Source organism: Zonotrichia leucophrys, chromosome 17 (genome assembly GCF_028769735.1).
Source record: "Zonotrichia leucophrys gambelii isolate GWCS_2022_RI chromosome 17, RI_Zleu_2.0, whole genome shotgun sequence".
NCBI classification, from domain to species: Eukaryota; Metazoa; Chordata; class Aves; order Passeriformes; family Passerellidae; genus Zonotrichia; species Zonotrichia leucophrys.
In genome coordinates, this window is record NC_088186.1 from 4,819,392 (window position 1) to 4,842,148 (window position 22,757).

The window sequence follows — 22,757 nt, forward strand, 5'->3', positions numbered from 1 at the left end:
AGGTCACACTGGCAAGAAGTTACCATCTGCCTGTTGCTGTTAGATGATCAAAAAAGAATGTTTCTGGCTTTTCTGCCACAGCAAAGCACCAGAGGGACTAAGAACGTTGTATTGCTTGCAGCAAGTGCTCTGGCTGTACCTCACCTGACCTTGAAACTCTGTCCAAAGTAGTAAAAGCAGGAACCAAACTGGGGGTGGAGGAGTGGGTATAACACAGCACTGAAAGCAAGGAAAAATCCAGCAGCAGGTTTAACATCACAGGGACAAGTCAGCCCTGATATTCTCTAACCTTCCCTTAATTACCTCAAGTTTCTTCAGTGCACTAACACTGTATGGGAGAATAAAACACTGAAGTAACTCAAAACAGTAATTCAGCAGGGCAGGGTAAACATGGGATCTCTGTGTGTTTGTTGAACACTGCAGAGAATTCCTTGGGCCCTTCTAGAAACACAGAATGAGAAAAAGCTAGAAAGCAAAGCCCTTTAAAAGAAAGAACAAATCAAAACTTTTCCTCTAACTAGATTGTGTTCTCAGACAGCAAATATTTCAATTTTAATCTCTAAAGATTACAGATGCAGTTTTGCTTTGTTCACAGATAAACTTCCTCTACAGGACAAAACTGTTGCAGAAGCTTTGTCAAAATCACATTCTCCAGTCAAAGAAAGCAGTCAACAACACATCATCTCAAAGAAATCTCTTAAAATTCTAATACTGTATTAGAATTTTTAAAGTGTTGTGCAAAAGCAAGGATTACTCCAAAGTTTAAGCAAAAACAATGCATTTCTGCACCTCACTTCTGCAAAGATGCCTTCAGTTTACAGTTTTGGGAGTGGGAGGGGGTCGTTTGGTTGGTTTTTGTTGCTTAAGGAAGAATTTGATGCAGTCACCAAATCTACCTCTGAGTCCTACTGAGTTTTCATTTGGCTTCTTTCCTGAGATTCTGAACTCCTCCCATACTTTGCAGAAGGCCAGCAAGTGACAGGGTTGCTCTACCCCAAACTTTTGGTCTCTAGCACTTCAATCCATCCCAGCACAGGATGGAGGTTTAACCAGCTATGAGAAACCACTGAGCAAAGATGCTCCAAATGCCACAAGAAACTCTTTTCACAACAGCAGTAAGTTCACAAACTTTCCAAAATAAAGGCTTTTTTCCCTTCCAAGTAGCAAAGTCCCTTCGGTAAAGATAATTAAAGAACACCTGTGACTGACCACAGCATCACCATTGGCTGAGGCTGGTCTGTACTATGACACAGACAACTCAAAAAGGATCAAACACTTCCCCAGACTGCAAACCAGAACATAACCAAGGCAGAAATTAGAAACTTTTACAATGTTAAAAAGTTACTTCCTTGCATTTCACCTTTAGCTGTACAATAACCTCTCCCCAGCTTTCGAGCAATCTGACCCAAGTATTTTCTTAAAAAACAAATCACAGAAGATTTGCATTAAGCAGCAAGAGAAAGAAAACAAGACTTCCATAAAGTACATGTCTGTATCTGCTCCATGGTCTTGAATAAATCCATATTGTACCTAGCTCAGCAAACCAAAAGGAATAGTTTCTACTACAAATAGAAACTTCTCACCATGTTCCACGAAGACGTTGCAGTGTGGGCCCGCATGCCTCGATGACTCCTTCTTCCCTGCTCCTTTGATGAAGTGCAGGGCAGGCAGACTTGGCCTCCTTTGGTCCCCAAGAACTTTTCCAGGCTGCTGCCCCATAAAGTAACTATGGGCAGCCTTTCCCAGGACGAGAAGTTTCCGAAGAAGTCCGTGATCCCTGATCTTCCAGGCTGGGAAGGAGTTTTGAAGGAGGAAGGTATTCAGGTGGGTGCACTGGCGGCACTCACAGTGGGATAAAGTCACTTGAGGTGAAGAATTAAGACAAATTCCTCCAATGTTCCTGAAGACAGCAACAAGGCTCCTTAGGTGACTTTATGCAAAAAAAAAAGAAAACAGAAAACAAGCAAAACAAACGAGTAAAAGTTCCAACCGCTCAGCAATGACCAAGCAGTACCAAAGTTTCAGGTTGCCATATGTAGTGTGTCTTCCACCGGGTAAAGGAGAATCAGTTCATCTCACAAGCAAGAAACCACACATGGGCTCACCCAGGGCAGGAAACAGCCATTCCCACCACAGCGAGTGTCAAGGTTTCTTTTTTTTTCCTCCTTTTCTTTTGCATAGCATTGAGTTAGCAAAGGCCAAAGAGCCACGGGGATTTGGCTTCAAGTATCGCTCAAGTCCAGCAGGGTCAGGTGCGCTGGAACCATGGCAGCTCTCCGGGCGAAGCAGCAGCAGCAGCTCCGGGTGGGCTCCGCACGCTCCCCGGGCTGCAGGGATGGGACCGGGGCTCCTCGGTCACCGGGCTTGGGCTCCTTCCAGCGCCGCTACCTCGGGGCCGGGAGGCCCGGCGGGGCCATGGCGGCGTCGGAGCAGCGCTGGGGCGGCCGGGCCGGCGCCCCGTGCCCGCTGCCTCAGGGGGAGCCGGGCGCGGGGCTGCGAGGCCGGGGAGCTCCGGGAGGCCGGGTCCTGCCCAGCGGCCGGGCCGGGGCAGCCGGGGGGGACCGCGCCGGCCGCATCCCCGGGCGGGCGGGCGGCAGCGGGGCCGGGCGGGCGGAGCGGGGCGAGGGGCCGCGGGTAGCCCGGGGCTGCGGGACTGGCGGGGGGCGGCGGAGGCGGCGAGGGAGATCCCGGAACCCCCGGGCCGGCGGGCGGGCGGTCACATCCCCTTCCGGCCCCTCCTCCTCCGCCGCCCCCGCCTCCCGCCCGATCCCGGCTCCGGGCACCGGCCGGGCGGGGAAGGGCAGGGGAGGCTCCCGGGAGAAGCCTCCGAGCGGCGTGGCCGGCAGGGCGAGGGAGGGGATCCTCCCTTCAGGCGGCCCTGGTGAGGCGCATCTGGAGCGCTGTGCCCAAGGCTGGGCACCTCGGGGCGAGATGGGCGAGGAGCGGCTGGAGAGGGTCCTGTAGGGGCACCCAGAGGATTTGGGGCTGGAGAGGGTCCTGTGAGGGGACACCCAGAGGATTTGGGGCTGGAGAGGGTCCTGTGAGGGGACGCCCAGAGGATTTGGGGCTGGAGAGGGTCCTGTGAGGGACACCCAGAGGATTTGGGGCTGGAGAGGGTCCTGTGAGGGACATCCAGAGGATTTGGGGCTGGAGAGGGTCCTGTGAGGGACATCCAGAGGATTTGGGGCTGGAGCAGCTCTCTGATGAGGAGACACTGCGGAGCTGGGCCGGGTCAGTCTGGAGAAGGGGAGGCTGAGAGGGGATCTCAGCAATCCATGTCAATATCCATGTCAATATCTCCCCGGCGTGTCCGAGGATGGTGCCAGACTCTCTTCAGTGGTGCCCGGTGACAGCATGAAAAGCAATGGACATAAACTAAAACATAAAAAGTTTCCTCGCAACAGGAGGAAGAACTGCTTTGTGTTGAGGGTGGCAGAGCTCTGGTACAGGTGCCCAGGGAGGGTGTGGAGTTTCCCTCTCTGGAAACGTTCCAAACCCACCTGGGCACATTCCTGTGTCACCTGCTCCAGGTGACCCTGCCCTGGCAGGATGATCTCCAGAGATCCCCTCCAACCCCAACTAATTATGATCTGGGGAAAAAAAACTGTGAAAAGGCCCCAAAACGCTCATGTGAAAACCCTTACCTCTTTAGAAGGGCCACCCAAGTTGTTTTCCCACAGATCTGACTCTGCAGGGGTCTCAGAGCCTCTGGCCAGCCCTGGATGCTTGCAGAGATGGACAGGGAAGAAGAAATCCTTACAGGATCAGCTGTGTGCACAGCCAGGAATCTGTCACCCTGCTTGCACAAAGGACTTCACCTCCTTATAAATGCTCTCAGCATACACAGAACTCGATACCAAAACCAGCCATAGAGACCAGTGACAATTGCAAAAATATTTTATTGACCTATTTTTGTGCACCATTTAGTACAAAGATGGAGTTAAACTGCCAAATTCTCCAGCAGGCACTGAGAGTTCCATGAGCTAAAGAGCAGACCGTGGTGCTGAAGATATTTAGTTTTTCATACATTCTCCAGTTCACCTTGGGGATAAAGAAGGTCAAGGCAGCAGCTTGAGGTCAAGGTGTTTTGGTCAAAGGTCTGTGCTTGCTCCCACTCGACAACAGGAGAACACACAATTGCAATTCTGTGCTGTAGCCTCCTGCTCAGGGCAACCATCTGGACACAGAGCAGCTTGTTTATACTGACTCCTCCCTTGTGACAAATCCAAACACACTCCATGTCTCCTGTGCCATATTCAAGGTCTCTGGCAGACCTGTATTTTTCATCTTCTAACAATAGCATCCAAAATGGAGCACTTCATCCAGCCCTGCGGGATCCTCCATCTCTGCTGTGCCAGGCTGCTCCTACATCACTAATTCTTAGTCAGGAGACTGAGCTCAAACCATTTCTATTGGATTTCTCCATCAATCACTCAGTTTGCAGGTACTGAGACTGGTTGTGCTGCACACACACCCACACAGGAGAGAGAAATTCTCGTGCTGAGGCAAATCCAAGGTCACATCTGTTGAACTCTGTGGAATTTCTCCAGGTTTATCTCAGTAAAGGAGATCAGCTTCTCACTGAGGTGATACAACCCCCTCTGGGCTCCCACGGACTGGAGGAAAGGGAGGAAATGAAGCTGTCAGCACAGGCCAAGCAGCCCAAGAGAAATTTGTTACAAAACCCAATACCAACCATTCTTCACTGTAAAATGAAGACTCTCTTCTGGGTCTGACTGCAGCATCCTGGATAATCTCTCCTACCATGGGCTGAAAGCAGAGTAAACTCCAGAAGACAACCATGGGTCCACAATAGTCAGAAAAACCTTCACCAAATTAAGCAAAAGTCATTCCAAACATGCAATAGAATCACAGAACTGTTTGGATTGGAAGAGACCCTAAAGACAATCATGTTCCATTACCCCTGCCACAGGCAGGGACATCTTCCAGGTTGCTCCAAGCCCTATCTAACCTGTCCTTGAACACTTCCAGGGCTGTGCTGTGGACAGTACAGGCTGTAAATGTGCTCTTCCTGCCTTGCCTGAGATCTGTGCAGAGGAAAGCACTTACTTTTTATTTAACAGACCAGGTGAGTTTATCATTCAGGCCAACAGGCAGTTATTCCTTCTGACGCTTGTGCAATCATAAGCAGCAAAGTGGGGCAGGTCCTTTGCCAGCAGTTCCCAGCCTCTTTCCACTCAGCAGTTTCTCCAAAAGCATTTCCTGTTTCCCAGAGCACTGCTGTGGTTAATCTGGGACAATACAGAGGCAGATGAGTCAGCTGGTCACTCCCAAATATCATGGTGAGATACCTGCCTTCCCCTTCCTGAAGGGTACTGCATGTTCTGCCCCCAGCCCTGCTGCCAGTTTTGTGAACATGACTCTCCTGTTAAACTTGAAAGCTGCCCAGTAGATTCAGAAATTGTTAGAGAAGAAAATAAGAAGAAATTTAGAATTTTTAGAGACAGAAAAGTTGTGTGAATACAGAATAAGTTTAAAAAAAAAGCTTCAGAGTTTTTTTTTTTTCAATCAAGTCCATGTACCTGCCACCATTTATTTTTTCCTAAGAGATACTTCAGCACTTTTTCTGTTTACCTCCCATTAAGTGTGGGTTCTCACCCAACAGCTGCAGTGACATTTTCTCCATAACAATATTTTTAAAACTCAACCTCTTCACCAAATAATAAAACTTAGCATGCTAATTAACAGTCCTCAGGAACCTGAGAGAACCATTTCAAGACGTCTCAAATCTCAGTGGGATTTGTCTCTTCTCAGGTCTGTGCAAAGCTTTTTATTTGTACCACTCTCAGCTGAACAGCAAAACTGCATGGCTGGTACAGAAGTAATGCAATAAGCAGCAGTAATTGGATTAATAACCCATTAGCACAAATTTAAAATCTCAGTGGTTATTCCTAGGAGTAAAGGAATCCTTGCTATTAGTACATGAACACTGGCACCAGGAAACAAGAAAATTCTTTTTGCACATGAGTGATATTGTGTTCTTATTCCTACAGACAACACTCACCAGGAAGGGTGAGTTACCAACCCCACCTCTGAGCACAGCTGCACCATGTGTTAACCCTGGAGGAGGCAGCACAGGAGGTGCTACAGCTGCTTTACAGTGTCAGACACTGGTGAGCAAAGAAATCAGATTGGTCTGAGCTGTTTTAATGCCTGCATGGGCCTTTTAGTTCCTCACAGAAAAATGAACACTTATTAGGTTATTCTGAACCTCCTTTCAACTACTTTTTTTTTATTTATTCTTAAACCAGAGAATCCAATCCATAGTTTCTTCCCTTTCACCCTTCCTGCTTAGAAGTTGCCCAGCACAATCCCACAGACTATTTCAAGAATTTAAGGGGCCACTGCTGTTTGCTGGCTTGTTGTTTGGTTGCTGCTGGTTTGCAGAGCTGTGCTGGATGGGAACTGCCAGCAATGACCTTGCTGAAGCCTTGTTACAGAATTTAGGTCTTGGCACAGCACTGGCTGAATGTGCAAAGATCAATAATCACCCCTCATGGTCACTGGGGAACATACTGAGACCTTTGGTTCCCTCCCATCAGGAAAGATCCACAATCAAACCTCACCAGCTGGTGTTCTACTTGGGTTTAAAAACAAAAGTGCCAGGTAATCAGGAGTAAGGGAACTGGATGAGTCACATGTCTCCCCCATTTAACTCATCATTAATGCAAGATATCAGGAATCCTGCAGCAAGCAGGAGGAATCAGAAAGCTCAGAGCTAAAGCAGTCCAGATCTTGAGTTGGTTTTTAGCAGAAATCCTTGAATTTCCTCCTGTGATAAGATAAACAGTTGCTAAACTACAGCATTGGGTAAGGGGGAGAAAAAAGTACTTTTCTAAGAGAAAAATTCAGACTGCTAAAGCTTTTTTAGCCTTTTTGAACCAGTTTTGTCAATGGAGGTGTGTATTATGTGGCTACCAGCAGCCTCATGGAGACCTGAAAGTGTCACCATCAACCCTTGGTTTTCAAAATTCCCCAGTCATCTTGAGGATCTGATTGTTGCAACACTTACTAGGAAATCCTCTTAAAACTCAAAAACAGCAATTCCCAGGCCTTGTGTGGAGCATTCCAGTGATACCCCCAAGAAGTTCAGTGCTATTTTCAGAGGCAGCACGGGCAGTTGTGCAGCAGCAGAACGGATTAGCCATGTCCTTGCTTGTCCTTACTCCATTGTGCTTTAGGATCTGGGCAGCAGCGCTGGTGGCAGCCGCCCAGGCCCTGCTGTTTGGAGAAGGGAAGTGCCACAAACGCGATCCAAAGGTGCCATCTAGTGCCTGCTCGGCACAGGGAAAGCGGCCCGAGCTGCAGGGACAGCAACAAGAACTAGAAATTCCCAGGAAAACACCGAGGAAAGAATTTTCCCGTTTGCCTGAAGCAAGAGTGCGAATTTGAAACGTGCAGTTGGATTCAGGGATGTTTTATCATCCTTTTTAGGAATTTAGTGCTGTGGTGCAAGGAGATATTTGCAATACAAATAGATGGAATACAGATATAATAAACCAGCTCTAATACAGCACCTGGAGCTGAGAGGATTCTCAGGGAAAACATCACAATCTTCACAGAGAACATGACTGACTGCCTGCCAACATTTGGCTCAACGTGTCCACCTCTAAACAGTGGCCTGGAGATCTTCACCAGTGTCATACTGAGCTCCCTGTCACCCCCAGTCACCTCTGCTTGACTCACCTCTCCAAGGAATCCTGCAGGGAGAAAATGCTTGGAAAACCACTGTGAACACCAGGCAATCCTTACAGAAGAACCCTGTAAGGGCTGAAGAGGAAGGTCAGGTCCTGCTGGGATGAAGGGGAGATAAAGCAGTGGAACCATTCCAAGTGTCCTAGCACAAGGAAACTTGAGCCAGCCACAGCTTTCAAGCTAGGCTAAAAACAAGCCAATGCACACACTGCTGAAGGACTGATTTGTTTCAAAAAATTTATTGAAATGTAAAATACTTAATACAAAACCATACTGGTGACTCCTCAGAAGAGGAGCTCACCTCTCAGACATAAAAAATGACCAGCAGGATATACACAAACCAGGACTCTGCTTGTCCAGAGCTCCTGGCTCATATGGACAGACACAGCCACATCCCATCTCATACCCCTGAGACATTCAAGCCATGAACAGCCAGACCCAAACTGTGGTTAGCAAGGCTGTGGATACTCCTGTTCTCCAAACACATTCTTAAAAATGAGGGCTTTCAATCAGGGGACAGACTGGCAGATCTGTATCACAAGTAAATTAAAAGCCAAATCATCTTCTGGGGAGAGAGAAACATCACAAAGCAAATCTCTTCCTCTCTGTCATTTTGCACAAATTTCTGGGGCACTAGACACAGCAACAGGTGCTAGGAGACAGGTCCCAGTTGCATCTGATCTTTATAAAGGTCAGATATCAATTTTTCAGGCCGTTGCACTAAAAGGCTGTTGTACTTAAGTACTACTTTGTACTAAAAGGACACAGGAGATATCCTAGGAGTGAGGAATTTTGGTGGTTTCTGAAGTGTGGAATGAATGTTGAGAACTAGAACACTGAAAAAAACCATATAATACTGAGAATCAAAGCTGCCATGCTGGGATTTCAAATGACTGCTTCTGGCCACGTGCCCTATCCTATCCCTCTGAATCCAGCAACCTCTGTCGAGCTTCCAGAACAATCTCCTCTGTCACCTCTGGCTTGAGAATGTCCTTGATCTGCAGTGGAAAGAAGAGCAATATGAGCACCAGGAATCAACAACCACTTCTGCACTCAGTGGGGACACAAAGGTCCCTGGCACACGGCAGCAACCAGCAAGGGAGTTTAGAGGGTTGTGGTGAAAAAAGATCTATGGCAGAGGGTCCAAGGCATAATTAACACCTCATTGGGAATGAAAGCAGAATTCAGATCTCATTTATTTATGGGAAGAGAATTGCTTGTGATAGTGCTGGCAGGAATCACAGTGAAAAGCTGTACAGCAAGAGGGCAAATGGAGGCAGTCCTGCAGCAGTGCAGGATGTGGGTACAGGCATGAGCCTGCTCTCTGTACAATAAATGACATTTACTTTTTCATTGCTTCATAAAATGCACTGTACCCTCATACAATGCCAAATTTAACACTGTTCTCACAGGAATTAAAGGGTCCATAATCCCAGTGAGGGATACACAACATCTATCAAAAAGGGACTGATCCCTCTTTAGGAATAGTTAGACTTTGCCAGAGGCAGAACCTTTCAAACTATCCCTGAAATTGTGCAAGGCAACTTATGTTGTGCAGAAGAGGAAAGCTCATACTACAGGATGCTTTGGTAAACTGAAATGAAACTCTGATTTCAGCAGCCTTTCTGTTCCCTCCCCTCAGTGTGGAATAAACACTATTGATTCCTGTACCTGATGAGGAAGGGATGCTTCATAGCAATACAGGATGCTGGTGTCAAAGAGCATGATCTTGTGAGTAACCAGAGCCATGATGCAGTTTCGGAGCCGTGAGATCACCTCCCGGTCAGACAAGGGAACTGGCTGAGGAAGGACAGAGGAAAAGGGATGAATGCACAGGGAAATAATGCAAGGAGAAAAGTGTTGCTGTGAACCTAACCCAGGATCCTGAAAGCCTCAGGTTACTCAGGTGCCTCTGACTGTGTCAGACAAAAAGCCATCACTGGCAGAAGAGGGCTCACCTCCCTGGACTCACCTCCAGGTTGGCAGTGTAGCCTCCAGCCTCGTCATCCTTCTGCTCCGGGGTTGGGTAGATCCAGATGAAGCCATTGTTGCCGAGGATCACGGAGGCACCACAGGGCAGGTCATGGAAATGAGTCTTCTGCCGTTTCACAAGGGAGGGAGAGACCTGAACCAGCACTCCCTGGGCAAGCTGGAGAGCAGACCACAAACTCAACATGAGAGACATCATGAGCCACCACATAACACCAAGTCACTGATACACACTCACTCAATTCCTAGCCTAGGAACAACTCTGTTTTAACACCTTTTCCTGTGAAACAGTGAATGTAAAACCTGCCTGCCTCTGGGAGCGCTGGGAGGATTAGCTAATGCCTGTGCAGCCCTTTGAAGATGAAGAATACTCTAAGTGCTTAACGCAAATGTTAATAATATCTTGATCGTAACTACACATCAACCATCCCTGCAGAAAAATGAGGAGTCAGAGGCCCAATTTAGCAGAACATTTTCCCTCATAATCCAATCACTGTCCTTCACCCTTTGTGCAATAAGCACACTTCCCTTTCATCTTTTAAGTGCTAATACCCTTGGTCTGGTAATCCCAAACTGCAGCCTACGCTCCAACGGCCCCTTGGCTTATTTCAATGCACAAAACCAGAGATAAATGCCAACTGTGTAAAGCCTAAAATAGAGCCCTGGGGAGAAGAACAAGTCACAGGGGCAACAGCCAGCAGAAGAGGAGTGAGAAGATCTCTCCACAGGATTTAATTCCCAAGTGGCTAGTGGGGAAAACAGAACTAGCAGGCTGAAACTGTAGACAGGGAGAGCAGTGGATCAAAGGGCAACTCAAGGACACCTTCTTTGTTTTGGGGAAACTCTGCTTGGTGGTCCCATGGAAGAGCAAAGAGTCTTCCTGTCCTGCAGGAATGGGTTATAACAACATCCTGCTCTACTCTGTAGCTGTTTTCTTAACAAAGCCTCCAAAAGGCCTTATACAAATCAGCTGGTGCAGAATGAACCCAGGATCAAGGGCTTTGGAATAACTCACCTTCCCATACTTCAGGCTCCGGGTGTGCAGTGACACAGCTCCATCAGAAAATATAGACTGGACCTCTGCCTGTTGGTGCCACTTAAGGAAACAGGGTCCCTAAGGCTGCCCAGTGCCACCCCAGCATAGCTCTCACCCCCAGCCAGGCCAGCCAAGCTCTCCCTGTTCTTCCCACGCCCTTGGCTCTTTTGTCAATGGGAGCAGCAGAAGGATACACTGATGAGATCCCCTTCCTGCAGGTAGTCCCTCATTGCAAGCTCATCTTCTGCTGATTTCCTTCTCTGAAACATCACAAGAAAAGTTACATGTAGCCCAGAATGAGAAAACACCCATCAGTAGCTCTTTGTGGGGGACCTTAGGATGCCATGCAAAACACAACCAGCTCACTCACCAGCTCCCCACCAGGTAAATTTATAGACGACAGCAACAGGACTGAATCCAGCCTGGAATTTGTTTCCACTTTCCATCGCTTCTGCTGAACCTAAGGGGGAAAAAATCACCCAAGCTTTATGGGTACACACTCAAAAACTGAATGGGACCTGCAGCTCACCAAACTGCAGGAGGGGACAGCTCTGCTGGCTTCTTCCAGCCCCATCCCAGTTAAAATCCACACGCTCCCAGTACCCTGAGCAAGGACACTGATGTGTGTCAGTGTTTTAGGATGCCGGGAAGCGCTTAGAAGTGGGACTGAGCCACAACCACCCTCCTTCTCCTGGGCACCGCGGCAAACAGGGGGTTTTACCTCCGTAATCCTGCCGACCACGATGTCGCCGATCTCGCCGTTGTACCTGGGGCAGAGAGCGGCGGTCACACACCTCACACCTCACCTCCCTCACCCGGCCGAGCCAGGCCCCGCTGCCGCCCGCCCCGCCGCGGCCGCGCTCACCTGGCCTTCAGCGCCCTGACACACACCAGCTTGTTCACCCTCTCCACCACGCCGGCCACCGAGGCGATCAGCTTGTCGTCCTCCACATAAGTACCGTGGCCCCTGCGGAGAGACAGCGAGCTACCTAAGGACAGCCCGAAGCCGCGCCACCCCGCCGCCGCCTGCTCCTCCGGCGCTGCCCGCACCTCATGTATCCCGTGTCCGTGGTGATGGTGTCCCCCGGTGCCACCAGGTGCTTCTCGCCGCCCCGGAGCGCGCTGGAATCCAGGGGCGCGCGGGCCGCCGGCAGCCTCATGGTGACCGCCGCCATCTTGGCCCCGCCGCACGCGTCTTCCGCCCGCCATGTTGGCTGCTGGCGAGAGCGCGCCTGAGGGCGCGGGCGCCGCCATCTTGAGTGAGGGCAGCAGGGGCGGTGACTGGGCAGCCATGTTTGTTTCTGGCAGCGGAGAGCCTCTCTGGCTTCGCTCCAGTGAAACCCAAGGGGGACAGCGGCCATTTTTAGTGCGGGCAGCTCCCGGCCGTGACCCGCTCTCTCAGAACCTGCCCGGCAAACCGGGGGGAAGCCCGGGAACCCTCCCCCGGGCTCACCGGGCCCCACAGCCCGGGCCGGGGCGGGGAGCAGCACGCCCCGTTCGGGTGCCCCTTACACACGGTGTCCCCCCGAGGGCAGTCCTCTGACGCCCTCCCCAGCTGGCCGGCGCTCACGCTGGGCTCAAACATCCCCCGGGGCTCGGCCCTGAGCCCTTCCCCTCGGCCGAGCTGTGCCGGCACGAACTGATACGTCCGTGGAAAAGTTTCAAGCAAGCACTGGTTCGGATTTAGGGCCGCAGAGGAAATGCCAAAAGCAGCCCACCATGAGATGACCGCCCTCAAATATGTCCCTTCCAGCAGGGCTTGCACCTGTGTCCCATCACAGCCGAAATATGGGCACTAATTCATGGAATATATCAAAGGATGGCAGTAGCTGTGGCTTTATAAGGGACTGTACAAGTTCACAAAAATAGGGACTGGCAGGGTGGAATCACTAGATAGCACCAGCTCCAAAGTGAGTCAGCCCTTACCCCAGCTTCCAGACCTGAAAAATGGTTTCTTTAGCCAAAAACTGAGGGTTTTTCCCCTCCCAGATGCACTTCTTGGTCCAACAGATGACTACACATCTCCTCAGTCACAGATTGTTGTGTTTGTTAAGACCTTCACTCATCCCAATACACACATTCTTCCCTGGCACATAAAATAAAGCTCTTCATGCAATCCCTCTTCTAAATGATAAATGTTCCAAGTAATTTTTATTTAGAATACAAGAAAAGTACAAATGTATTTACACTGTGTACATATACAATCAAATAATATATAATATCAAAGTCTTGTAAATAATGTTTACATAAATATTTACAAAGTTAAAGTGACAGTTTGGGGTTTTTTTTCTTTTGTTTTTGTTTATTTTCTTCTGGAAGTGAAACACGGTTTGTGAGAACTTTATACATCTTAGACTTATAATTAATATTAGAATACCTTTTTTTTTTTAAGATTTATGATACACAGCTCTCCTCCGCAGTGTAGGGACTCCAGAGGGCGCTTAGAGTTGTCCTTGGGGACAGAGCTGGCCCGGGGACAGGTTTTCTCTGTCCCCAGAGGGCAGTAGCAGTTCCAACCAAAATGTTCCTTCAGAGCTGGGAAAGGGATGGGGAGAAAAGCTGCAAGGGCTGGAACGGGCACAGCCCGGCAGAGCTCAGGGTCCCCACAAATCCTGCCTGTGGATGGGCATTCCCAGCTGGCACGGTGTCCCCCCTGCCCACAGCGTGGCTTGGAGCAGTGACAGACCCCAGTACTGGGCTCCGGCTGGAGCAGGGCAGGGAGAGGGGGCTCGGGTGCAGGAAAATGCAAATGTTCATTAACTCCAGGCTCCCAAGCAGGAATAGGTGTCCCTTAGAAGGAACCACCAGGACCAAAGCCACTCCCCGGGCAAACAGGTATGACTGGGGTGGCCACATCAGGGCTGTGCCAACCTTTCACTGGGGCACATGTCTGCTAGAGCAGAGGAGGACACATAAGAGGAATTTTTCTTTCTTTCTACCAAATTATCTGTAAAACCCAGGCACAACTCCTCCAAGCCTGGCTTTTCGGCTCTCCCAGTCCTCCCCCAGTGCACTGTTAAACCCACACAAACCCACAGCCCACCCTGTGCCACATCTCCCTGGGGATGATCCCCCACAACTCAGCCGCAGAGCTGGGGGCTCCTTTTCTGCCGACCCCCTGCAGTGAGCAATGCCCAAAAAACAACCCAACACTCTCCGAGACACAAAGCAGCTCAGCCAAGGGCCATTCCCCCAGTTCATCGCATGTCTCAGCATCAGTCTCTGCTGTCCCAAATCCTGCTGCCACGCCGGGGCTTCACAGCACCATGGTGGGGATGTGATGGGCCAGGGAGGCAGGGTGGGGCACGGGCAGGGCAGGTGAGTGGGCCTGCAGGGAGGCGTTGGGGGGCCGGTGGCGGGCGCTTTTCTGGTGCGCCCGCAGCCCCGCCAGCTGGGAGTAGGCACTTTGGCAAACCTGGCACTTGTAGGGCCGCTCGCCCGTGTGCAAGCGGACGTGGTTGCGGAGCGTGGAGGACTGGCTGAAGCGGCGGTTGCAGAAGCGGCACACGAAGGGCTTGTCCAGGGTGTGGATGCGCATGTGGGAGCGCAGGTTGCTGCGGGAGTTGAAGCCGCGGTGGCAGATGACGCAGCGCATGCGCCCCGTCGTGCTGGCCCCCGTCTCCACGGCGTGGAAATCCTCTGGGGACGACAGGACATAGTCAGGGGCTGCCCTCCAGCATGGCAGCTCACCCCACCACAAGTGCCTGAGGTGCTGGGTGCTCTGGAAAATCCCCACTGCCCTCTTGCTAGCTCCCTGCTGCTGAGGTCACCTATCCTGGCTGGCTCTTAGGATTTTGGGATGCAGCCAGTGCTGGGAATGCACTCTGCCAGGTTTAGGTAAGGGGATCATTCAAGCTGAGCTGAACAAATCCCTTATAAATGGGCACAAAACCAATTTTCCCCTCCCTGGGCTGCAGCAGAGCTGGAGGAGGTGGGTGCAGGAACTCTCAGGAACCCCCCAACCACACTGTCGATCTCCTGCCCCAGTCCCAGCTTCTCCCCTCACTCTGCTGGGCTCAGACATGGCTCTCTGAGAGTGGGGAGCAGAGTCAGGGAGCACAGAAGTGGCTGCAAACACAGCCTGAGCTCTGCTGTGCCACGGAGAAGCACCTCAGGGAGCCACTGAGACAAGCAGAAAGCGAAAGCCCAAGGAGAGGTTAAGATCCCTTAAATGCAGAGTCTGCCCCTACTTGGTGTTTCACAGGGTGTTGGGGCTGCCTTGCACTCACACCCTGCACTGCTCCTCCCTGCCTGGCTGGGTCAGGCAGCGACTGCCAACACCCCACCAGCAACAGCCATGGGCAAACTGCCCTGGAGACACCACCCTGAATTAGTGAGGACCTGCTCAAGCTGTATGGATCATTTCATAGTCCCTGTGCTTGTCCTAAGAGAACTGGGATATCTGACATACCCTGGGACATCCCTGCCTTGTGCCCACCCAATGGCCTTAGAGCTGGGCACAGGGTGAGCAGGCAGGGATGCTACACCCTTGGCTCTTTCTGATGTTACCTACCATGTTTGTTCTTCTTCTGCTCCTCTTCCAGCCCTGGCACACCTGGGATGCCCAGGAAGGTGTTGTGGGAGTTCCCATACCAGACCAGCAGCTCTTGATCTGGAGGAATCATCTGGAAAGAGAGATAAAGAAAGGGTTGTTGGGAGGGGCAATGAACATCCATCCCTGCTCTGATCCATTGGGACCTACCCTGGCTGTGCCCCATTTCTGTGAGACCCTGCTGCCATCTGGGACCTGCCAGCAGTCCCCAACACCCACAGGCAGGCACGGAGCAGCCCAGGATGCAGCACTGGAGGTGATGGCACAGCTCAGCACCAACACAAACACTCCAGGCTCTCCCCTAAGACGGGTACAAATATATTTACAGGCAAATATGCAGCTACAGAGCACAGGCACAGATCTGGAATCTCTGGAGTGCAGGACCCAGAGGTCCCAGCAGCTTGGGGAGACCAGGACAGGGTGGAACACAGAGACAGGGAGAAAAAAAAACATTTGTGAAGCCACAGCCAGCACAAGTGACAGAGACTAAAGCAAAGAGATGGGACATGGAGCCCTCAGGGCTCCAGCAGAGCATTTTCTCTTTGGACGGAGCCATCAGCACCCTTCAGTTGCAGGGCACAGGCAGCACCTCCCACACACCCATCCCTGCTGGGGCTGATTTTAGAAGGTGGAAATGCAGATCCACCAGCAAAGGGCTCATCAGCCCTCAGAGCAGAGGTGAGCTTGGAGCTGCTGTCAGAGACCATGGCTCAGGTGTGAAGTGCTGCTTATATCCCTCACCAAAGCTGCCGTGCCTGCAACAGCCCAAGGACAGCCACAGGAGCAGGACAGAGGTTTTGCCTCATCCACGCTCCCATTTCCCTGCAGTGATGGGATTTTCCTGTCCCTGCTGTTCCTGCTGTGTTCCCGCATGGCCGGGGCGAGCGGCCAGGAAACGCCGCTCACGGCTCCCCTTGTGCAGCAGCCCTGGCTGGGGAGATGGATCCTCTCAGACCAGTTCAAACAACACTAATAACAACATCACTTCATTAAAAAATACATATTTTCCCTAGCAGTCCCTACTGTTAAGAACCTAATTTAGAAATAGGAACGTCCTGCGTTTTGGAGGATGGCTTTCTGTACACTGAGGATGTTAGATCCAAGTAGAACATCATCCACATGAAACACGGATGCTAAGTTCAATCACCTCAACACTGAAAATATGTTGAATTTACAGCATCTGAAATAAATAGGAATTTGACTTCATATCTTTGTCCCTCTGCATAAAGACCGCACTGGGCTGCAGAGGAGGAATTTGGGATTCAGAGGAAGCCGATATCCTTTTGCATCCCAAACTGACAACACTGTTTCTTGCATTATTTACTCTTAAGAGAAAATTAGCCATTTTTAATACAAGCAAATAAAATACTGCTGAAAGGAAAAAACAATCTGCATGGGTGCATGCATGGGTGTGTGGTTTATTCTGCTGAAGCCGCTGCAGCCCCACCAGCAGCAGGTGAGCACTCATGTGCACACACCCCAAAGCAAATTCAAATTGCCTCCCAGAAATCTTGTGGCCTTCAGATCAAAGGCCAAAACTTTCTGCCTTAGCTTTATTTTCCAGCAGCAACAACTTGGTATTGCTGAGAAAGAGGATGGGAAAAACGAATCAGCAAATAAGGGCAGGAACAGGCAAAATGCATTAAAATATCCAAGGTAAATAGGGAAAAAAGCACCAAATCAATCTGGATTTTTGGTATGTTGGTGAGAAAGGCATCCAAAGAGATGGATTCACTGGTTGGGGAGCCTGGTAGGGGATGGAGGGTGACAATGGCTATGCAAGGACACCTCTGGTGCTGAGCAGGGCAGCGCCTAAGTTTGGGTCAGTGTGTGCATGCCCTGCCGAGCTCGAGGAGCAGTGTGACAGCAGGGACCCTTCATGCCCACCTCCTCCCACACATCACTTGGGGTTCTGCACTCTCAGCATCTCAAATTCACTGCTTGTCCCAAGAGAATTAAACTCATCCTGCTCCACTGCTCACTGCTTCAGCCCTAGGAGCAAGCCCACAGCTGGATCAAGGCTATACCCAAACATTCATTCACCCACCCTCTCTTCTGTGCCTGCACCAGGTGTAAAAACCACAGCTGTGTTCCTAATTACACCATGGCTACCTGGGATTATTCTACTTATTTGCATAATTTAAGAACAGTAGTAAAAAGTACTTTAAGTGCTGTCACAACAGGAACAACTGCCCACAGGAATATCAGGTCTTAAAACTAGAAACACCTGGAGCCTGTTGTCCAGCAGAAGAACAGCAGGGAAGTGCTTGGAGCTCTTGGGAAAGGTGGCAGAGCCCAAAGGGCACACGGGACCCTCCAGCAGGAGGAGAGAATATCTGATCCTCTTCCTACCCACCCATTCTCCTTTGCTACCCTGTGGCAGCAATCCCTCACCCAGCCCTGCTGTGGTCCTGTGCCGTGGAGCATTTGGGTTTGTGCTGCTCTGTGAGCCAGTGCAGGAGCCTGGACAGATCCAGAGCGCTGCCTGTGCCCACGGAGCCAGCAGGCACTCATGGTCATTCCCTGCTGAGACCCTCTCCCACTGCAAACACTCCCCAGGTGAGACTCTGAGCCTGATACTGGAGCGACACAATCCCAGTGGTGGTCTGGGATGGACTGGGATGTGTCCCCCCTTGTCACTCTTCAAGCCAGAGCTGTGGCACAGGGCCTTGTGCAGCTCTTTTCATGCTTTACACCCCAAGCCACCACCTTTCTCCACTTGCAATAGCACTGGGTTATGGGGACACTGCCTGGTCCCCACCATCACGCTGCTCTGGCACTGTGTGATTTACATGCACATGTCACCAATAATGCCAGGGAGCTGACACCCACCTCCATCCCAGAGTCTGCTGTAGGGAGCTGTGGGCACCCTTCAGCCATCACCCCACTGCACAGCAGCCTGTGCCACCCCTGGGACCCTGTGCACTTCATGCAGCAGCACAGGGGTGAGGGGGCAGGAAGAGCCCCCTCCCCACAGGGTAAAGCCCAAGGCACAGTTGCACCAGCCCCACTCCCTGCCCTCCCCATGGCTCCCTGCACAGCCAGAGTGATGCCCAGGCGAAGTGCAGAGTCAGGCACAGCCTGTGTGCAGCACCTGGGTTTCACAGAACCTCCCAAACTATAAAGAAGCAGGTTCTGCACAAAATCCCACTTTTTCAATAAAGCATCCAAGCCCTGTCCTTGCCCAAAGCTCCATATCAGGAGAACTGCAGCTCTTTCCAGGCTTTACACCCCAAACAAGGATCTAGTCTCGCCCTGTTCAACACACATCACTCCATGAGCCCACAGAAAGGGGGCAGATAGGAGAAAGGACCTTTACTATTCCCTGAAATGACCCTTCCATGTCATTTCTACCTCTGCTGGTGGATCTGAGTGCCAAGGATGGAAAAGCTGCCATGTCCTTCCACGGACACCCCGCCAACAACCCAAAGAACAAGGGAGGGAGAGTCTGCAGGGTGGGGGATCCCACCACCCTACTGTTCTATTGCAGATTCCCATTGCCCTTCAGCCCCACTTACCTCAATGGCCTTGTAGAAGATGCTGTTCCCGATCTGGACCACCTCGAGGTTCTGCTCCTGCTCGTTCCGTGCACATTTGATGTAGGTCATCCAGCTGCGGTGATCCTCCTGGCTGGCATCGATGAAATACCGCACGGTGCCATCCTCATTGAACACCTGTGAGGGCAGAGAGGGCTTGGTAGTGATGCTGCCTGCTGTGGGCTGAGCCCCTCCACCCCTGGGACAAGCTCAAAGCCAGCAGAGCCTCGGGGCTGAGATCCTGACAGCAGCTGGAGATGCTAAACCCTTCCTGCTCGTGGTGCTGGACTGAGAAACATGCCCTGCTCTCACTGGCATGGCTGGTCCTGCCAACCCCTATCTCCCTGCATAACCTTCCTCAATTTCCCTTCTCATCAGAGCCCCAGCAGCAGCTCAGCCCTACAGGAAGGGGCTGATCAGCATCCTGCAGCTGCCATGGGAGCAGGAGAATCCCTGGGTGGAAGGGAAAGGTGCATGCCAGGCCTGGAAAGATGCCTAGCAGGGTGCCAAAAATGATAAGGCAAGTTTCTGCTAGGCATAAAATTACAATAATAATTAACAATTGCAAGTCTGAGTCAAACAAATTAAAAAAAAAAAAAAAAAAAAAGGGGAAAACCCTCTCTACTGGCTGTGCTTTAGTGCACAATGTCCTGGCATCTCAGATCCCCCCAAACTCCACGGTTTCATTCGGGATTAACCTCACCAGGGCTAGGGCAAAGCAGGGGGCAAGGGACAGGGCAGAGCTGGTTTTGTCCACTGTGGCCAGTGCAGGCAGCAACCAGTCGGGTGTTCCACCAGGATGGGATGGGCAGGGCAGGGCGTGATCCGTCCGCACGGGACCAGAGCAACAGCATCTCGGGGCTCCTCTGTGGGCTGGCTGCACCCCGAGGGCTGGGGAGACCTCATCCTTCTCCTGCAAGGGGTTCCTAAACCCATCTGGCCAGATATTTGCGTGAATGGGGAAACTGAGGCACAAGGACAGTGCTCGGTGGTGCCCAAGCACGGGACAGAGCCCCAGGACCCCGTCCCTGCTTCTCCCCGGACCAGTCGGGGCTCGGGGTTCGGGGGGGTCGTTACCTCCCACATGAGGTTGTTGTTCTTGCACAGGTCCACATGTTCGGGAGAGATGACCCTGCCCGTGAACGGCCCCATCTCGGTGCCAGCCTTGATCCAAGTCTTGGAGAAGATGCCGAGCCCTTCCCCGGGGATGGAGCTCTGGGCGATGATCACTTCCGACGGCAGCACCAGGCTGGAGAGCTTCTGCACCTCTGCGAGGGGGGAGAGCAGCTCAGAAAGGGACAGGGCTGGGGGAGAGGAGGGAGATCGGGGGCGGCGGGGACCCCGCCCCAGCCCAGACCCGGGGCTGAGCCTTTTAAACGCCCAACCGGGCTCCCACAAAGCGCTACAAGGTTCCCCCGGGGCATTGAGGAGGTACCTGGGAAAAGCATCCCGGGCTGGGCGAGGGAGCGGGGCTGGGAAAGGAGGTTAAATGGTGTCTATTTCGGCCCATCCAGCAATTTGTCATGCTGTTAAAGTGATCTGCATTCATTAAACTCAACTAGAAAGAAATTGCTAATTCTAAATTCATTAGTCCTTTAGGAATGCTGTAGCGGTACATTGTGCCTGAATGGCGCGAGGGCTTGTTTAAAAGGGCCCAGGAATTCCTCTTACAAAATGGGGAGATGAGATGGTTGACATATCGTGAATGGAAATGGAATTAGCCTTCATGGTAAATTAAGAGAGGAACAGAAATCCGAGAGGGGGAAAAGGGAGCTGGGACGCCCCGGCGATGCCGGGGCGAGAGAAAAGATATTGTCCCGGGCGGCTGAATGCGGGACGGCCCCGGCCCCCCCAGCCCGCGGTTTAAGTGGGAACTTTCTCAGGTCAAGCCCAAGTTAACCAAATGAATTTAAAGCCCTTTTTCCCCAGTCCCACGCCTGGGGAGAGCGGGGCGCCGGGACCGCATCCCGCCGCCGGGCTCCGGGAGCCGGCCCGGGGCCCATGGGGGAAACCGGGGGGATCGGGGAGGCTCCGGGGGGGGTCACTCACCTCCGGAGAAGGACTGAGCCAGCACTTCGGCCGTGAACGCTGTCTTGGGGCTGCTCTTCTCCTCGAAGAGCTGCTCGCCCAGGACGTTTCTCCAGCGGCCGTAGAGGAAGCTGTGCAGGATGTCGGAGGTGATCACCTCGGCCAGCGAGAGCCCCTGCGGCTTCAGCCCGGGCTTGAGGACCAGGGCCTCGGCGGGCAGCACCGAGCCCATCATGGGGGCGAGGCGGCGGGGCCGAGCGCGACGGGGCCGGGCGCGGCGGGCGGTGGGCGGCGGGCTGGGCTCCGTTCGGCTCGGCGGCTCCCGCCCGGCTATATATGAGCTTCATTGACCCTCCTAATTGGTTATTAATGACCTCCCTGACGTTGGCGGAGAGACTGGGGCTGCCGGAGCGAGGCGAGCCGTCGGAGCCCCCCCCCCCCATCTCCTCCTTCCCTCCCCTCCCGGGGGTGGGGTGGCTGGAGGGAGGGAGGGACACGGCGAGCACACACACACACACACATACACAAACACACAGGATACACACACACACACACATATACACACACCGATACACACACACGCACCGGCTCGGCCCCCCGCACCGCCCAGCCCGGGCAAACCCAAACCCGGGCACCTGCCCCGGGCACGGCACAACAGCAGCGAAACGGGCAGAAATGTCCCCGCCGGTGTCCCACGGACGGGGCGCACCCTCGGGCACGGTCCCGCTCCCCACCTGGCCCCGCGCTCGTTTTAGGACTAAAACGCTGCGTTTTGGGGCCATTGAGCACCACAACGAAATCGGCGGCCCCGAGCCCGACAGCTCCCGGTGCTCGGCGGCATTCGGCCCTCGCAGCCCCGGGGAAACGGGCTGAGGCTCCCGCAGCTGGCCCCGACCGTGCCCGGCTCCCCGCTGCCCCCCGCATCCCCGGCTTTCCCGGCCGGGACCGGCAGCACCGGGAGGCTCCGGCGCTGCTGCCCCGAATGCCGGAGAGGGTCCCCAAGCACGGGGAGGGTGGGACAAGGTCCCGGGGCTGATCCCCGCTTGATCCCGGGGCAGGGCTCACCCTGCTGCCGCCACCAGCCCGGCCGGTCCCCGATCCCGCATCCCCGCAGGAATTGTGCCCAGGTGTGCATTGGGAACCGCTGGTGGATCCTCGGTCTCCCTGCAATCACAACCGTGCCCTGCCGTGCTTCCCCAGGGCCAGACCCGCACCCGGGGAGGCTGCGGCATCTCCGGGGCTCTGCCGCCGCATCGGCCCCGTGCCCGCACCCGCGGGCATTCCCCGGCCAGCCACGGCGCCCATCCCCGCCCTGCCGAGCCCGGGAGCTCCGCAGCCTCCTCTGCTCCTCCTCTGCTCCCCAGCAAAGCGGCATCAGAGCGGTGCCCCCAAACCCAGCGCTCCCCTCGGGGCCCGAGCTTTGCCGGCTCAGCAAAGGGTTAATCTTTCCCGGATTTAAACCTAGTCCTGCTGTGTCGGAGCTTAGAGCCCTCTCCTTAGCCTTGTTCTTTTGATTTTCATGGGGACGAGGGGCTGGAAAGGGCTGCGGGAAGAAGGCTGGGCCCCCAGGATCCTCGGGCGCTCCAATGCCGGTTCCCGCAGCCCGGAGTCCCGGGCAGCCCCGCCGGGTCTCACCGTGCCCGGAGCAGCAGCCGAGCACAGCCCAAACCCCCAGCCTCTCCCCTGGGTCGGTGTCTTATAGGGTGAAGCTGTGGAGTGTCTTCTGGCCTGGGTGAAATGATGCTACAACCCATGTGCAGTTAATTATTTCTATTATTCCAATCAAGAAGCAACGCAGATGTCAGGAACGCACCCAAACCTGCGCTGACTTTCGGGTCTTCGCCTGGAAAGGGGGTGTTAACAACCTGCCAGGGTTTGGTTTAATTAATGTAAAAAATAA

At 52.8% G+C, this 22,757-nt stretch overlaps 3 protein-coding genes across 3 annotated transcripts in view; all 3 read right to left on the bottom strand.

Moving 5' to 3' along the window:
• The window catches only part of ABL1 (ABL proto-oncogene 1, non-receptor tyrosine kinase), an 84,176-nt gene extending 81,606 nt beyond the window's left edge, over positions 1–2,570 (bottom strand). The window contains exon 1 of the mRNA XM_064727539.1: positions 1,584–2,570. Coding sequence (XP_064583609.1) covers positions 1,584–1,719 — 136 coding nt within the window. The 5' untranslated portion in view covers positions 1,720–2,570. The remainder of the gene's footprint in view (positions 1–1,583) is intronic.
• A 5,358-nt stretch (positions 2,571–7,928) lies between these two features.
• On the bottom strand, positions 7,929–11,969 carry EXOSC2 (exosome component 2). The gene is made up of 9 exons (XM_064727653.1): positions 11,792–11,969; positions 11,607–11,708; positions 11,463–11,508; positions 11,112–11,201; positions 10,936–11,001; positions 10,721–10,789; positions 9,689–9,865; positions 9,388–9,516; positions 7,929–8,714 (listed from the first exon to the last, which is right to left on the bottom strand). The coding sequence occupies exons 1-9, from the start codon at positions 11,914–11,916 to the stop codon at positions 8,634–8,636; spliced, it is 885 nt and encodes a 294-aa protein (XP_064583723.1). The 5' UTR covers positions 11,917–11,969; the 3' UTR covers positions 7,929–8,633.
• Positions 11,970–12,875: 906 nt separating this feature from the next.
• Positions 12,876–22,513, bottom strand: PRDM12 (PR/SET domain 12). Its single transcript, XM_064727646.1, has 5 exons — positions 20,879–22,513; positions 19,907–20,097; positions 18,812–18,967; positions 15,255–15,366; positions 12,876–14,380 (listed from the first exon to the last, which is right to left on the bottom strand). Exons 1-5 carry the CDS (start codon positions 21,090–21,092, stop codon positions 13,998–14,000), a joined length of 1,056 nt encoding a protein of 351 aa, XP_064583716.1. The 5' UTR covers positions 21,093–22,513; the 3' UTR covers positions 12,876–13,997.
• Between the last annotated feature and the right edge of the window lie 244 nt (positions 22,514–22,757).

Excerpts from the sequence above, each read along its gene's own strand:
- PRDM12 (XM_064727646.1), bottom strand. The coding sequence starts at position 21,092 with ATGATGGGCTCGGTGCTGCCCGCCGAGGCCCTGGTCCTCAAGCCCGGG. Across the intron at positions 15,367-18,811 it reads TCTTCTACAAGGCCATTGAG|ATGATTCCTCCAGATCAAGA; the intron begins GTAAGTGGGGCT and ends CTCTCTTTCCAG. Across the intron at positions 14,381-15,254 it reads GCAGAAGAAGAACAAACATG|AGGATTTCCACGCCGTGGAG; the intron begins GTAGGTAACATC and ends TGTCGTCCCCAG.
- EXOSC2 (XM_064727653.1), bottom strand. The coding sequence starts at position 11,916 with ATGGCGGCGGTCACCATGAGGCTGCCGGCGGCCCGCGCGCCCCTGGAT. Across the intron at positions 11,709-11,791 it reads ACGGACACGGGATACATGAG|GGGCCACGGTACTTATGTGG; the intron begins GTGCGGGCAGCG and ends GTCTCTCCGCAG. Across the intron at positions 11,202-11,462 it reads TGGTCGGCAGGATTACGGAG|GTTCAGCAGAAGCGATGGAA; the intron begins GTAAAACCCCCT and ends TTTCCCCCTTAG.